This window comes from Euleptes europaea, chromosome 1, assembly GCF_029931775.1.
Source record: "Euleptes europaea isolate rEulEur1 chromosome 1, rEulEur1.hap1, whole genome shotgun sequence".
Lineage (NCBI taxonomy): Eukaryota > Metazoa > Chordata > Lepidosauria > Squamata > Sphaerodactylidae > Euleptes > Euleptes europaea.
In genome coordinates, this window is record NC_079312.1 from 79,354,962 (window position 1) to 79,369,291 (window position 14,330).

The window sequence follows — 14,330 nt, forward strand, 5'->3', positions numbered from 1 at the left end:
TAAATCTCAGTGTAAGGGGAAAAGGGAGGACTTGATATATAAAGGGTGAGTACCCTGAGTCCCATCATAAATCAAAAGAATAAGCAATTACACATAGTTGATGGTAAGGGAGGTCAGGGGTTCAAACAGATATGCAACTGGTTTAAATGAAAAAGTAATTGATATTGGTACAAAGTTGTAGTCTGATTAAATATGTTAAGAACAGCTGATTAAAATTGCCAAAAACTGTGTCCTGTAGACCTATTAGAGATTGTAGTGATTGAGGAATTCCTAGTTTCTGTTTAAACCAGGATGATATGTGGTATTTAATTTTGGGGTGAGTTCTAATTTAGCTCTTTCATGCTGTGTATACCTTTTGACGTGGGTTTTTTTTTTTTTTTTTTGAGCAGTGACTTTTAGGTCTGTAATAGTATGTCCTGGGAGATTAAAATGTTCCCTCTGGTTTCTGAATGTTGTGATTTCTTATGTCCAATAGTCATTCATAATCCATTCTGAGTAATGTCTAAGTTCTGACAATGTTCAGGATATTTGGCACCCTGGAGCCATAAAATTGTGGCTAGTTTCAGGATCCTGTGCAAGTACCAGAATGTTCCTCATATCAGTCCCTGCTAGAGTGTCATTTTGGCTTCATCTATGGCTTGCAGTCTTTTGTCTTTTCTAGCAGCAGTACTGTGTGGTCATTTATGCATGGGAGTTTTACCCGAGGTTCACTGTTGGTTGGCCTGGATCCACACTTTCCTGTTGGGAATCTCTGCATCAGCAGTCTCCAAATTCAAATCAAATCCTGCCCCTTTAAATGCTGCTTTGTAATTGGCTTACTTGTAGACTATGAGAGAAAATCCCCCCAACCCAATTGCCACATTAAAAAGCATTTTAAGAAGAAAAACAACAAAAGGAGCCATCTGAAAGGGGGAGGAGAAATCCAACCCTTGGTTTTAAAAAGCCTTTCTTTTGCTCAGAAAGAGCCCTGAGGAAGCAGAAAGCATTTGAATCCCCACCTCTTTACATGTTACTTTGTGATTGGCTGTGAGAAAGCAAGCTTCTGGGTCCCGCACTTTGCCTTCTGCACAGAGATTTCAGCTGGGCTGAGTTTCGGGGGGGGAGGGAAGAGTCGGGTTAACAGAGGAATGGGAAGACCCGGACATTGCGAGGGCTGGCAGCAAGGTCATTCAAATGGATGGAAAACTCATGCAGAACTCCAAGCAACAACCGAGTCAGACGGGGGCAAATGCAAGTCCAAGTACCCATGCATAAATGACCTGTGAAGCAGCCACACTTCCTCTTTGAACAGAATGGCTTTGATACAGTTACCTTCCAGTCACCCAGGAGGAATTTTCACTGCTCTTGTTCTAGCTCCATCTCTTTGTGCACTGATTGTCCTCTTTCTTATTGCCACCAGATATGAGAAGCTGATCAGTAGTTTGTACTTGTGTGAGACTGTCCGCCTTATTCTGGCTACTCTGTCCGAGAAGGGTGAGCTCTTCAGTGGGATCTTGACTCCCAGCCTGATGACCAAAGGGATAATGAAGCTCCAAGATATCTTGGATATCATAGAGTAAGTGAGTCATTTAAGCTAGTCTTAGAATATTGGACTGCTTTGCTATCCTCAGCACTACTAGGGTGGGGCTTGGCATTCCTTCTTAGATTAGACCTAGATATAATAACTAGGAGGAATGCTTGTGGCCCATGATGAAATACTGAAGCAGATGAATTAGGGACAGTTCACATATTAGAAGGTCCTTGTGGCTTCTACAAGAATTTTAGCTCACATCCGTGCTAGAAATTTCATGGCATACATGGACCCAATCCAGATCAGTTCCACAGTGTGTGTGAAAAAGGCTCTTCAGCCCCTGCCCCAGCACTGTTTTTCCAACTCAAAACAGCCTGGGGGAGCCATTGTTTGCCCCACTGGGGAAACTTATGTGTAGCTATCATTACACATAAGTTTCTTGGTGGGACAAATAGTAGCTCCCCAGGGCCACTTCAAGTCAGGAAAACAGAATGGAGAGGAAAGCTTGAATGCATCTGGAGAGCATGGGACTCCCAGCACATGTGTGATCCAAAATCCTTGTGGAAGCAGTGAGGACTTTGTAGTGTGTGAAACAGCCTTTAAGAGTTAACTTGCATGACCAACTATAATCTAGACCACTCATACACACACAAGCCCTGTTCACAAGTTACGGTGAACACACTGTGTACAGTGTACACTTGATTGTTCTTTATACATGCATTGAGCAATTTTCATGCTACATTCAACGCATGTATAGCTGAATGTGTGACGCAAACCACACATTTATCCAGTTACTGGTCACTACTTTCATCTGTAAAGGGAACACATGTTGGCTCTTTCTCATAAACAGGAGTATGCACAAATATGAAGGGTGTACATGTGTTTACTGTAACATGTGAACAAGGCTATAAACACTGCCAAATATGTGAGAAAAGGATGTCTGAATAAAAGAGATAGGCATTTGGTGTAACTCCCATCAGGTGTGTGGAAAGGAGAATGAAGGGGTGGCAGGCTGAAATGTAATATCAAGCTCAGCTAGCTTGTATACCGCAGGTCAGGAAAGGTAGTAATAAGTCCAAGAGGTCACCCCCATGGCTAACGGGTAAGGTGAAGGAAGCAATTAGAGAAAAAAAAAGTCTTCCTTCAGAGACTGGAAGGTTTGCCCAAATGAGGCTAACAGAAGCAAACACAAACTTGCACAAAGGAAATGCAAGCAGATAATTAGAGATGCAAAAAAAATTTTTGAGGGGCTTATTGCTAAACACATCAAAACAAACAATAAGAAATTCTTTAAGTATATTAGGAGTAGGAAACCAGCTAGGGAAGCGGTTGGACCGTTGGATGACAATGGGAGTAAAGGAACTCTAAGGGAGGATAAAGTGATTGCTGAAAAACTAAATGAATTTTTCTCATCTGTCTTCATTGTTGAAGATATAGGGCAGATTCCTTCTCCTGAACAGAGATTTTGGAGAGGGAAAAATGAGGAACTGAGGCAAATAGTGGTAACAAGGCAGGAAGTCCTAGAGCGTCTAGACAAACTGCAAACTAACAAGTCACAGGGACCAGACGGTATTCATCCTAGAGTTCTTCAAGAACTCAGATGGGAAATTGCTGAACTTCTAACAAAGATAATGTAATATGTCCCTTAGATCAGCCTCTGTACCAGAGGACTGGAGAATGGCCAATGTAACACCCACTTATAAAAAAGGTTCCAGGAGGGACCCAGGAAATTACAGGCCAGTTAGCTTAACTTCTGTTCCTGGTAAATTAGTGGAAAGCATTATTAAAGATAGAATTGTCAAGCATATAGAATGGCAAGGTCTGCTGGGCAAAACCCCACATGGCTTCTGTAAGGGTAGGTCCTGTCTCACTAACCTATTAGAGTTTTTTGATAGCGTCAATAAGCATGTGGACAGGAATGAGCCTGTGGATATTGTGTATTTGGATTTCCAAAAAGCTTTTGACAAAGTCCCCCACCAAAGAGTGCTAAGCAAACTTCATAGTCATGGGATAAGAGGACAAGTCCTCTTATGGATTGAGAGCTGGCTGAAAAATAGGAAGTAGGAATCAATGGTCAGTTCTCACAATGGTGGGATGTGAGCAGTGGGGTGCCTCAGGGATCTGTGTTGGGACCAGTGCTTTTCAACCTGTTCATCAATGACCTGGAGTTGGGGTTAAACAGTGAAGTAGCCAAGTTTGCAGATGATACCAAATTATTTAGGGTGGTTAAAACAAAATCGGACTGTGAAGAGCTCCAGAAGGATCTCTGCGTACTGGAAGAATGGGCATTAAAATGGCAAATGAGATTCAATGTGAGCAAGTGTAAAGTGATGCATATTGGGGCAAAAAATCCAAACTTCACATATACACTGATGGGATCTGTGCTGGCAGCAACAGACCAAGAAAGGCATCTTGGGGTGGTAGTGGATAGCTCAATGAAGATGTCAACCCAGTGTGCGGCTGCTGTAAAAAAGGCAAATTCCATGCTGGCCATAATTAGACGAGGAATAGAGAATAAAACTGCTGATATCATACTGCCCTTGTACAAATCTATGGTGAGACCACACTTGGAATACTGTGTACAGTTCTGATCACCACACCTAAAAAAGGATATTACAGAGCTTGAGAAGGTGCAGAAAAGAGCAACCAAAATGATTAGGGGACTAGAGCAACTGTCCTATGGGGAGCGGTTAGGACGCTTAGGGCTGTTTAGCTTTGGAAAGAAGGTGGCTAAGGGGAGACATGATAGAGGTCTATAAAATTATGCATGGTTTGGAGAGAGTGGACAGGGAGAAGTTTTTCTCCCTCTCCCATAATACTAGAACACGGGGTCATCTGCTAAAGCTGGAGAGCGAGAGATTCAAAACAGATAAAAGGAAATATTTTTTCACACAACACATAGTTAAATTGTGGAACTCCCTGCCCCAGGATGTGGTGATGGCTGCCAGCTTGGAGGGCTTTAAGAGGGGAGTGGACATATTCATGGAGGAGAGGGGTATTCATGGCTATTAGTTAGAATGGATACTGGTCATGCTGCATACCTATTCTCTCTAGTATCAGAGGAGCATGCCTATTATTTTGGGTGCGGTGGAACACAGGCAGGATGGTGCTGCTGCAGTCGTCTTGTTTGTGGCTTCCTAAAGGCACCTGGTTGGCCACTGTGTGAACAGACTGCTGGACTTGATGGGCCTTGGTCTGATCCAGCAGGACCTTTCTTATGTTCTTATGTCTGTTTGCTTCATCTGAACAATCACTTAGTATTTCTTACTCACTGCCAGTAGGTACACTCCTTTGTTTTCTCTTCTTTGCCCTGTGTCACATAACCCCTTTGGACCTGTTTGTGGTTCTATTCCATCTCTCCTCTTTGCTGTCTCCAAGTCCTGGTTATTTTCAGTTCCTCTTTGCTTCCATCTTTTCTCAGGCCTCTCTCTCTCACCTTCTTGAGCACCCTACTTCTCTGCATAGTGTGATAATTTCTAAATACTCGCACAGAAACACAGACACCTCTATGACTACACAATAGGGGTGTCATGGTATGTGTGACATACTTTTTGGGGGTGTGTGCATCTTGACTAGAATGACAAATTGTGACAAAAGGAGAGGTTAAAGAAAAATTTAAATGTGACACAGTGATGATACCATAGCCATAATTGCATAGCAATAATAATTGCTGACATCTCCTTTTGTGGATGATTGGTAGCCTAAATTTTTTTAAAAGCATGCAGGATTAGTTTCTTTATGGATAACCATTAATATTGTGGTGTTCGTTCTTTTAAAACTTATCAGTCACTTGAAAAGCAGCATGGCCTGTGAACTAGAAAAATGTGTAGGTGATACCAAATTATTCCATAGAGTTCAGCAAAACTGCCTACTGTGCTTCAAATGTTAGGTATTTTCTATATAGAAATATTTCCCATGTTAAAAAAAAAGAATGAAATCATTATGTAGTGATTCCAATCTGACATATACAAATGATAGGAACATGTACAGAAATGTTATTTGGTTTGTGTGTGTGTGTTTGCTCTTTCATATTTTTATTTATTTTCTTTGTTATAACTGTTTGGATTCTTTATTCTTTTTCATTGGTATCAACCGGGAAAATATCTTTAGCTTCCCAGTTGGGATGACATTCTCAGGGAATGTATTCCTCACCTAAGGGATCCTGCCAAATTTGAGGCAGAAAGGAGAAAGCATTCCCATCTTAACATTCTTAGTTGCACAAGGCACAGACAGGCGTGAATCAGTGTGAGTTTTTCATCCTTTCCCAGAATCCTCAAGCAAAACCAAGTCTCCAAGTGAAGGGAACTAAATGTTACCCCCTTCCATGTGTTACTTCATTGAGTTCTGGTTTCACCTTTTTTCTCTTGTCTACCTGACAGGGCCAGTTCCAAGTTTTGAGGGGCCCTGGGCAGAGAGTTCCCAGGGTCCCCCTCCACCCTTCTACCAGGCATGAATACATGCTTTCCTTCTCTTCCCCTCACCCCCATGCCTCCCACATGCCTGTGTGTCCTTCCTCTGCCTGCATGTGAGCTAGGGTTGCCAACCTCCAGGTACTAGATGGAGATCTCCTGCTATTACAACTGATCTCCAGCCGACAGACATCAGTTTGCCAGGAGAAAATGGCCATTTTGGCAGTTGGACTCTGTGGCATTGGAGTCCCTCTCCTCCCAAACCCCCCCTCCTCAGGCTCTGCCCCAAAAATCTTCTGCCAGTGGTGAAAAGGGATCTGGCAACTCTAGTTCCCCACCCCACCCCAGGCCACTGGTGGGGGATGGGGCAGAAAGCAGTTTTGTGTATAAATACATACCTTTCAAGTGTTATTCTAAAGCATATGGGAAAAACCATACTGTACTCAGACTTTAGCAATAATGGCTTCCCACAGATTGTGGCTTGCAAATCAAGAACCAACGTGAAAAACGGGCACTTTCCCCTTCCTGCACGTGAGGCCCTAATTCCTCCCTTCTTTCCCTTGTTGTCATAATAATAATTTGAGATAATGGCTTAGGTCTAGGGTTGCCAACTGCCAGGTAGTGAAGTGCCCTGGTTGTCTTATAGAGTCCAATGAAGACAACTAGGAGGAGGTTAAAAAGAGCAACCGTTCTTTATTTAGCTAAACACAGAGCTGGGGGTGAAATAACCCACAAATAAGATGTGCAGAGTTACTCACCAGAGAAACAAAGGAAAGTCAGTATCATTTATGCATTCGCATTGGGCAGGCCCATGGCTGCTGACAAGCGATTGATACACAAAAGCACCAATGCACATTAGGTGTCTACTTCACTCTAATTAGCATAACCTATAGATATTGGCCAAAGGCTGTCTCAAAGCAAGTTCTAGGTCTTGTGATCTTAGTAACTAGAAACCACATACCTAAAGATGAAGGTAATGCAGAGCTCTCTACTGGTGAAAGGCCGTACCAAGCACAGAGAGCATGATTTGTTGGTTCATGGCTCCCGGACGCCAACTTCCCAAAGCTTCCATGTGTGTGCGTATGAATACATAATGTTCTAAACCAGCCCTTATATCTGGGCATTACATTTGTAGCAGGAGATCCCTGCTATTACAACTGATCTCCTGCTGATAGAGATCAGATCACCTGGAGAAAAATGGCCGCTTTGGCAATTGGACTCTATGTCATTGGAGTCCCTCCCCTCCCCAAACCCCACCCTCCTCAGACTCCGCCCCCAAAATCTACCACTGGTGGCAAAGAGGGACCTGGCAACCCTACTTGGGTCCTAAGTACTTCTCTCAGAAGGCATTTCTGCTTATGGAAGAGGTGGAAGGTACTTTCCCTTCTCTCTCTGCACCCCCCCATTTTGACCTCCCTGGTGTTCATGGGTATGTTTAGCTATTAATGTGTCCGTGGGTGCTGACTAGGGATGCCAACCTCCAGGTACTAGCTTGACATCTCCTGCTATTACAACTGATCTCCAGCTGATAGAGATCAGTTCACCTGGAGAAAAATGGCTGCTTTGGCAATTGGACTCTATGGCATTGAAGTCCCTCCCCTCCCCAAACCTCGCCCTCCTCAGGCTCTGCCCCCAGAACCTCCCACTGGTAGTGAAGAGGGACCTGGCAACTCTAGTGCTGACTGACCCATGGATGCACAATTGTGAAGGGGGGAGGGAATGCAGAGGGAGGTGGGAGGCATGAAAGTCACATGAGCTCTGCTCGTGCTGCATAGAAGACAAGCCTACATCTTCATGGACACCTCCTAACTAGGATTTACATCAGTGGTTTCAAATCCTGATTAATATTTACATGGTTGGCGGTGAGTCAGATGTAAAACTGAACCAGGATCAAGGCCAAAGAGGGGTGGGAGGTCAGAATTTGTATTGGTGAACCAAGGAGGATGGTGGGGGAGGGAACATGCATTCCAGAGATTGGTTCCTGATTCTCTATTTACCAGGATCCAGCATTATATCAGGCCACAATGGTAGAGGAAGGGAAAACCAAGATGGAAGGACTGTTTTTAAAAGAGTTCAAAAATGTGATGACAGATACCTGTGCTCCTGCATAAATTAGTGATGCATTTGCACAGCCCTAGAAACTTGGCTGCAAAAAGAACATTGTGGAACTGGGAAAATAAGAAGAAAAGCCAGTGTGGTATAGTAGCTAGAGTGTCAGGCTAGGACATGGGAGTGGTCTTCCATGGATCCTGAACGGCTCATCCAGTGTCCCTATGACAAGAACCACCAGATCAGAGCCTGCAGGTTCCCCTACCATTTGGTGAAGTCAGAGAGAACAATAAGAAAATTGCCAAGGAATTGGCAACGTGTCCTTGCAATGCCTGTCACAGAGTCCCCAGGCAGGAGCTCAGCTTGCGCGTAGCCACTTGTGAAAACCAAGTTTCTCAGGAGTTGGAGGGAGCAGCCTCTGCTTCTACGGCCAGAACGAGAGAGGTCACTGCCTTTCAGAGTCCCCCGTCACAGGAAGATTGGGAAGCAGATGCTGTTGAGGCTCCTGCCCCTCCTTTTGTGTTTGGAACCAGCCACCAACTTGAGGGGAACTTCTACTTCCAAAGGGTCTATGTGAGGATCTGCTGGAAGCGACAATGGCCCCTCAACCTTTCCAAGCACCTAAATGGTTTTAAATGATCTCATACCTGTTTTGAACATTTTAATCCGGATCATTTTAATCCAGAACCCGATTTGAAAGACTTCCATCTGTTTTTATAAAAAAGGAAGCTCCTGTTTGTATGTTTTTAAATCAATAAATTGGCTTGAGTGGGTAAAAAAAAAAAGGCTAGGACATGGGAGACCCAGGTTCGAATCCCCACTCTGCCGAGGAAGTTCACTGGGTGACCTTGGGCCAGTCACCCATTCTCAGCCATACCAATCTCACAGAGTTGTTGTGAGGATAAAATGGAGAAAGAAAGAAAGAAAGAAAGAAAGAAAGAAAGAAAGAAAGAAAGAAAGAAAGAAAGAAAGAAAGAAAGAAAAAGATGTAAGCTGCTTTGAATTTCCCATTGAAGAGAAGAGTGGGATATAAACGATGTAAATGGATAAATGAGATAAATAAAAGCAACCCAGCTGAACAGATATGAAAGGAAAAGTTTTGATGGTTAATAGCATTGAAGGGATATGGTGGAAGTATCTAATGAAATAATTAGATGAGGTGAACAGGGGAAAATGTTTACTCTTTTACGTAATTCTACAATTGAAAGGAAAGCCATTACAATGTAAAATTAACAAAAAACAACAACAGCAACCGTGTATTTTTATAAGGTGCACACTTGACCCATGACAATCTTTGCTGCAGGACATTAAAGGCTGGCCCTAAATGCTTGCATTCTGTCAGACCCTAGATGTAATGTTTCCATTACTGCATACCAATGCACTTTGTTTTACTCCAGACCCACTAAACATATGGGATTTTGAGGGAGCTGTATTGTATTCTCATGAAATTGTGAGCATCTCATGAGAGCTTCTTACAGAATGGTAGATGTTGAAGCCATCCCGGAGGACGGAGGGGGTGTTTTCTGTGTCTTTGGGTGGCCGTTGTTCCAGGCCTCTCCACTCTAATATGTGTCTTTTTAAATTGCAGTGAAAAGGTCGGCCTGGCCAAAACCAAGAACTTCCTGACTCGCCAGGGACTGGTGCCAAGCAACCAAGATTGTACCCTTGTGCAGCACATCTGTCAAACTGTGTTTGTCCGCTCTGCCAACCTTGCTGCTGCTGGACTGGCTGCCATCATTACTCACATTCGAATTTCTCGAAAACTGTCACATCTGAATATCAGTGTAGCTGTGTCTGGGGGCATGTACAGGGGCCAGACTCAGTAAGGATTTGCACTAGGCATAGGAATGTGAAATTCATCCATCCAAGAGACTCACCTACCCTACTGTCTCTCAGACCACTGGGCCAACAGTTCCAGCGGTGGTGACTTTCTTTCCCTGGGCTGATCAATGCACCAAACTTTATCCGTATTTAGATTAGGTGGCCAACCCTGCCTAGTGTTCTCTTGTTTGGTGTCTTACCTATTCAAATATTCCATCCTAGACCATTAAGCCAGTATAGCTTATTTTCTATAAACTCAGTGGGCCTGTCTTACCCTTCTATTTCTCTATGTCCATTTCTAGAAGAGTAATGCATGCATGCCCTGACCTGGATGTCCCAGGCTAGCCTGATCTTGTCAGATCTCAGAAGCTAAGCAGGGTCGGCCCTGGTTAGTATTTGGATGGGAGACCACCAAGGAATACCAGGGTTGCTGTGCAGAGGAAGGCACTGGCAAACCACCTCTGTTAGTCTCTTGCCATGAAAACCCCAAAAGGGGTCGCCATAAGTCGGCTGTGACTTGAAGGCACTTTACACACACACAATTCATGCATACCAGTCCAACAAATGTATCAATCCCAATGGATGTCTCCCGAATCTAGTCAATTCTCAAGGTTGTTGGGCTCTGTCTAGATAGGAGGTCTGTTTACACAATCCAGTTTGGGAGGCTGGGATTTCAGGAAGTTGGCTCAGCTTAAAAAGAAATTGATTAACAATATAGATATGAGGGAAAAGTTCATTTGTACTACATATCTTTTTAATCCTCTTGAAACTGTGATAGACCTAGGGAGGGGGACAAGCCAGAAGATGCAATGGGCCAAAGGCACAGTCTCCTTCCAACTGGACTCCTTCAGTGTCTCTGATATTTTTTTCCTTCTCCAGGTATCGTGAGATAATGCAAGAGAAATTGAAATCCCTCGCTCCTGAGTGTACCCTCGCCTTTGTCTCATCCGAAGGCAGTGCTACAGGGGCTGCCCTGGTGGCAGCTGCAGCCTTGAGGCTTAGAAGCCGGCAGGAGCAGATGTCTGGAATCCTGGCACCCTTGCATCTTTCTACAGGGGACCTTGAGAAAATGCAGAGCCAGATGAGATTGGAGATGGAAAGGGGCTTGTCAAAGGAGACACACAGTGTAGCCACTGTCCGCATGTTGCCTACTTTTGTCCGTCATTTGCCTGATGGCACTGGTGAGGGTCAGGGTACAGAATTGTGGGGCCCTAGACCATGGTGGAAGGAGCTAGGGCTGTCGATTCGGTTCGTCCGAACCGAAAAAACAGCTGAATTTTCTGCAATTCGGGGGGTTTCAGTTCGGATGGAACCGAACTCAAAAAAGGCGGGAAAAAAAGCAAATTCAGGGCGATCACTGAATAAATTCGGCAGGTTCGGCGTTCCCGAACCTGCCTTTTCCCGCCTTTAAAGACCCACCACCCACTTTCCCTGAAGCCGGGCAGGGGGCGCTTTAAACAGATCTGCACCTTCCAGCTGGAAGGCGCAGATCTGTGTAAAGAGCCCCCCGCGCGCCTTCATGGAAGCCCTGTGAAGGCCTGCGGGGGGGCTCTTTAAAGACCCTCGCCCCCTTCCCGACTCTCGGTTTGAAGTGGTGGGCGCCGCCTGGGCAGGTGGCGCCCAGCACTTCAAAGACCCGGCCGAATTTTTCCCCGAACTCCGGATCTCACGCCGAATTTCACGGATCTGAAGCGGGGGAGTTCGGACTTCGGCACATCCCGAATTAAAAAGGGCCGAATTTTGCCGAAGCCAAACTATACTGAATTTTTTTTCAACAGCCCTAGAAGGAGCCCCGTGGCACAGAGTGGTAAGCTGCAGTACTGCAGTCCAAGCTCTGCACATGACCTGAGTTCAATCCCGACGGAAGTTGGTTTCAGGTAGCCGGCTCAAGGTTGACTCAGCCTTCCATCCTTCCAAGGTTGGTAAAATGAGTACCCAGCTTGCTGGGGGTAAAGGGAAGATGACAAGGGAAGGCACTGGCAAACCACCCCGTAATAAAGTCTGCCTAGTAAATGTCGGGATGTGACGTCACCCCATGGGTCAGGAATGACCCGGTGCTTGCACAGGGGACCTTTACCTTTTAGACCAAGGTGGAAGAGCTTTGAACAGCTCAGGTGGACTATGCTGTCTTAGAGAATTTGTGTCAGGAGAGAACTTTCCAGCTGCCAGGTCTGATTTGATCTATGGTTGCTGCTGTACTTGTTCCTCTCATTGAAAAGGGCATCACATTAGCCACTAAAGGGTATATGGGGTTCTTTTCTTTGAATGCTATCATGGATTGGCAAGATGTTGAGCTGAGAAGAGGCCAAAAGAAGACAAAATTGCCTTGATTTGAAGCTAGTATTTAATGTGGGTAAGAGTTACTTAAGTTCTGATTCCTACATTTTGTAGAGAGAGGGGAATTCCTGGCCCTGGATCTGGGTGGAACCAATTTCCGAGTGCTGATGGTGCAAGTGAGAAGCCCAGCGGAGGGTGGTGTCTCCATAACCAGTGAGAGTTATACCATTCCAACTAAAGTGGCCCAGAGTACTGATGTAGAGGTAGGTGAAGGGAAGGGATTTTATGATTGGGTTGAATGAACCTCTGTCTTGTTGTCATATCTGCCCCTTTCATATAATGTTGTTAGCTGTGGGATGGATGATTCTGCACAAGTTGGAACCATCCCACTTATGGAGCCAGCATGGTGTAGTGGTTAAGAGTGGTGGTTTGGAGTGGTGGACTCTGATCTCGAGAACCAGGTTTGATTCCCCACTCCTCCACATGAATGGCAGATGCTAATCTGGTGAACCGGGTTGGTTTCCGCACTCCTACACATGAAGCCAGCTGGGTGACCTTGGGCTAGTCACAGCTCTCTCAGCCCCACCTACCTCACAGGGTGCCTATTGTGGAAAGGGGAAGGGAAGGTGATTGTAATCTGGTTTGATTCTTCCTTAAGTGGTAGAGAAAGTTGGCATATAAAAACCAACTCTTCTTCTTCTTACTCATGGAGCCATATCTTCTCAGATTTGTTTCTACCCCATCACCCCCTTTCATTTTTGCAGCTCTTTGATCACATTATTGGCTGTATTGTGGATTTCCAGGCCAAGCATGGCATGCAAGATCGCGTACTGCCACTGGGCTTCACTTTCTCCTTTCCTTGCAGTCAGTTAGGCCTGGACAAGGTATGTAACAACAAAGGATGTGTTCTTAGTGGTAGGAAATTTCATTTGTAGGGGTGTAAGGGAGAAAGGGAGAAGAATGAACCCAATTTAGTTTGGAACCCCACTTCCAAAAAGGAAATAGGAAACTCCAACTTCAGGGAATTGGCTGAGGCAACTGCATAACCTCTAAACTGTGACATCCAATGAACGTTGACAATGTCACTATTGACAATGAACGATCAGGGCATCACTCCACCGATTCCAGCCTGCATCCTATACATAGGCTGTGAATACATAGGCTGAAGTTCTAAGCAAGGACAGAAAAACTGCAGAATTTAGTTTTGGCGCATTATTAACCCTTGAAAGTATGTGAATAATGCCTGTGGAAAACTCAGAAGCTATAGGGTGTGCATGATTTTGATATTCTTATGAGAGGAGATTCCCTTTTTCTCTTGATCTCACAGGGCATCTTATTGAGATGGACCAAGGGCTTCAGTGCCATGGGCTGTGTAGGGAAAGATGTCGTGGAGTTGCTGCGGGAGGCCGTAAAACGTAAACAGGTATGGGTGGGAGCCAAACAAGGGGCTCTGCAAAGATGTGGATAGTTTTGGCAGAGGTTAGGGTTTGGTCTAAGCTGTACAAACCTGATCTGATTCTGCTTCTTCCCCTGCTTCCCACCACAATGGGCTCCAAGGCATGCTTGCAAAGGCAAACACACATTTCGAAGGCAAAGCAACTCTTCAGGCAGCATTTATAACACTGGATGGGGAAATGGAGGATTACTTCTCCTTCCCTCTGTGTGGCTCGTCTGCCCCAAATTGCCTTTTCCCAAAGGATAGCTTTTCCCTAGAAAAAGCTGCCATCTGGCTTCAGTTACCAATGTATATGCACAAGGTGTAACTCCACTTTCATAACATGGTCTACTTAGTATAATGGTTTCTAGTACGTTTAATGGACAGGGTGTGTGGGTGTGTTGATATGTACTAGATAGGAATGGAGCTAGACTCATCTACCTTGTCTGGTAGAGATCGTGTGTCTTGTATATAGAGTAAAGGGTAGGAAAAAGGAAACTTGGAACTGAAGATTGAGTTTAGGTTGGAAGCAGGGGTTCCACTACCTGGAGGAAAAAAATGTCCTCTCCCTTTAACAGACTTCATGGGATGTTATTTACCAGGTAAATATTATCTACCTCCATGTCCTGACAAGGTTCAGCTGCCCACTTCCACACACTGAACAGGACAGAACATTTTTTCCCCTCCAGGCCTGTTGGCAACTATAGTTGAAAGAACTTGCATGTTTAGCAAGCTTGGAAAGATTATGCTGCATTTGTGTTGTTCACTCAATGCTGTTCTTTAGATCCTTGGCAGCTTGTTTAATGCCAAGCTTTCCCCATTTTCTCAG

At 44.8% G+C, this 14,330-nt stretch overlaps 1 protein-coding gene across 1 annotated transcript in view; it reads left to right on the top strand.

Moving 5' to 3' along the window:
- Nucleotides 1–14,330, top strand: part of HK3 (hexokinase 3) — a 37,729-nt gene that overhangs the window by 19,255 nt on the left and 4,144 nt on the right. Inside the window, exons 8-13 of the mRNA XM_056847427.1 lie at nucleotides 1,400–1,555; nucleotides 9,557–9,790; nucleotides 10,669–10,970; nucleotides 12,181–12,329; nucleotides 12,831–12,950; nucleotides 13,394–13,489. Coding sequence (XP_056703405.1) covers nucleotides 1,400–1,555; nucleotides 9,557–9,790; nucleotides 10,669–10,970; nucleotides 12,181–12,329; nucleotides 12,831–12,950; nucleotides 13,394–13,489 — 1,057 coding nt within the window. The remainder of the gene's footprint in view (nucleotides 1–1,399; nucleotides 1,556–9,556; nucleotides 9,791–10,668; nucleotides 10,971–12,180; nucleotides 12,330–12,830; nucleotides 12,951–13,393; nucleotides 13,490–14,330) is intronic.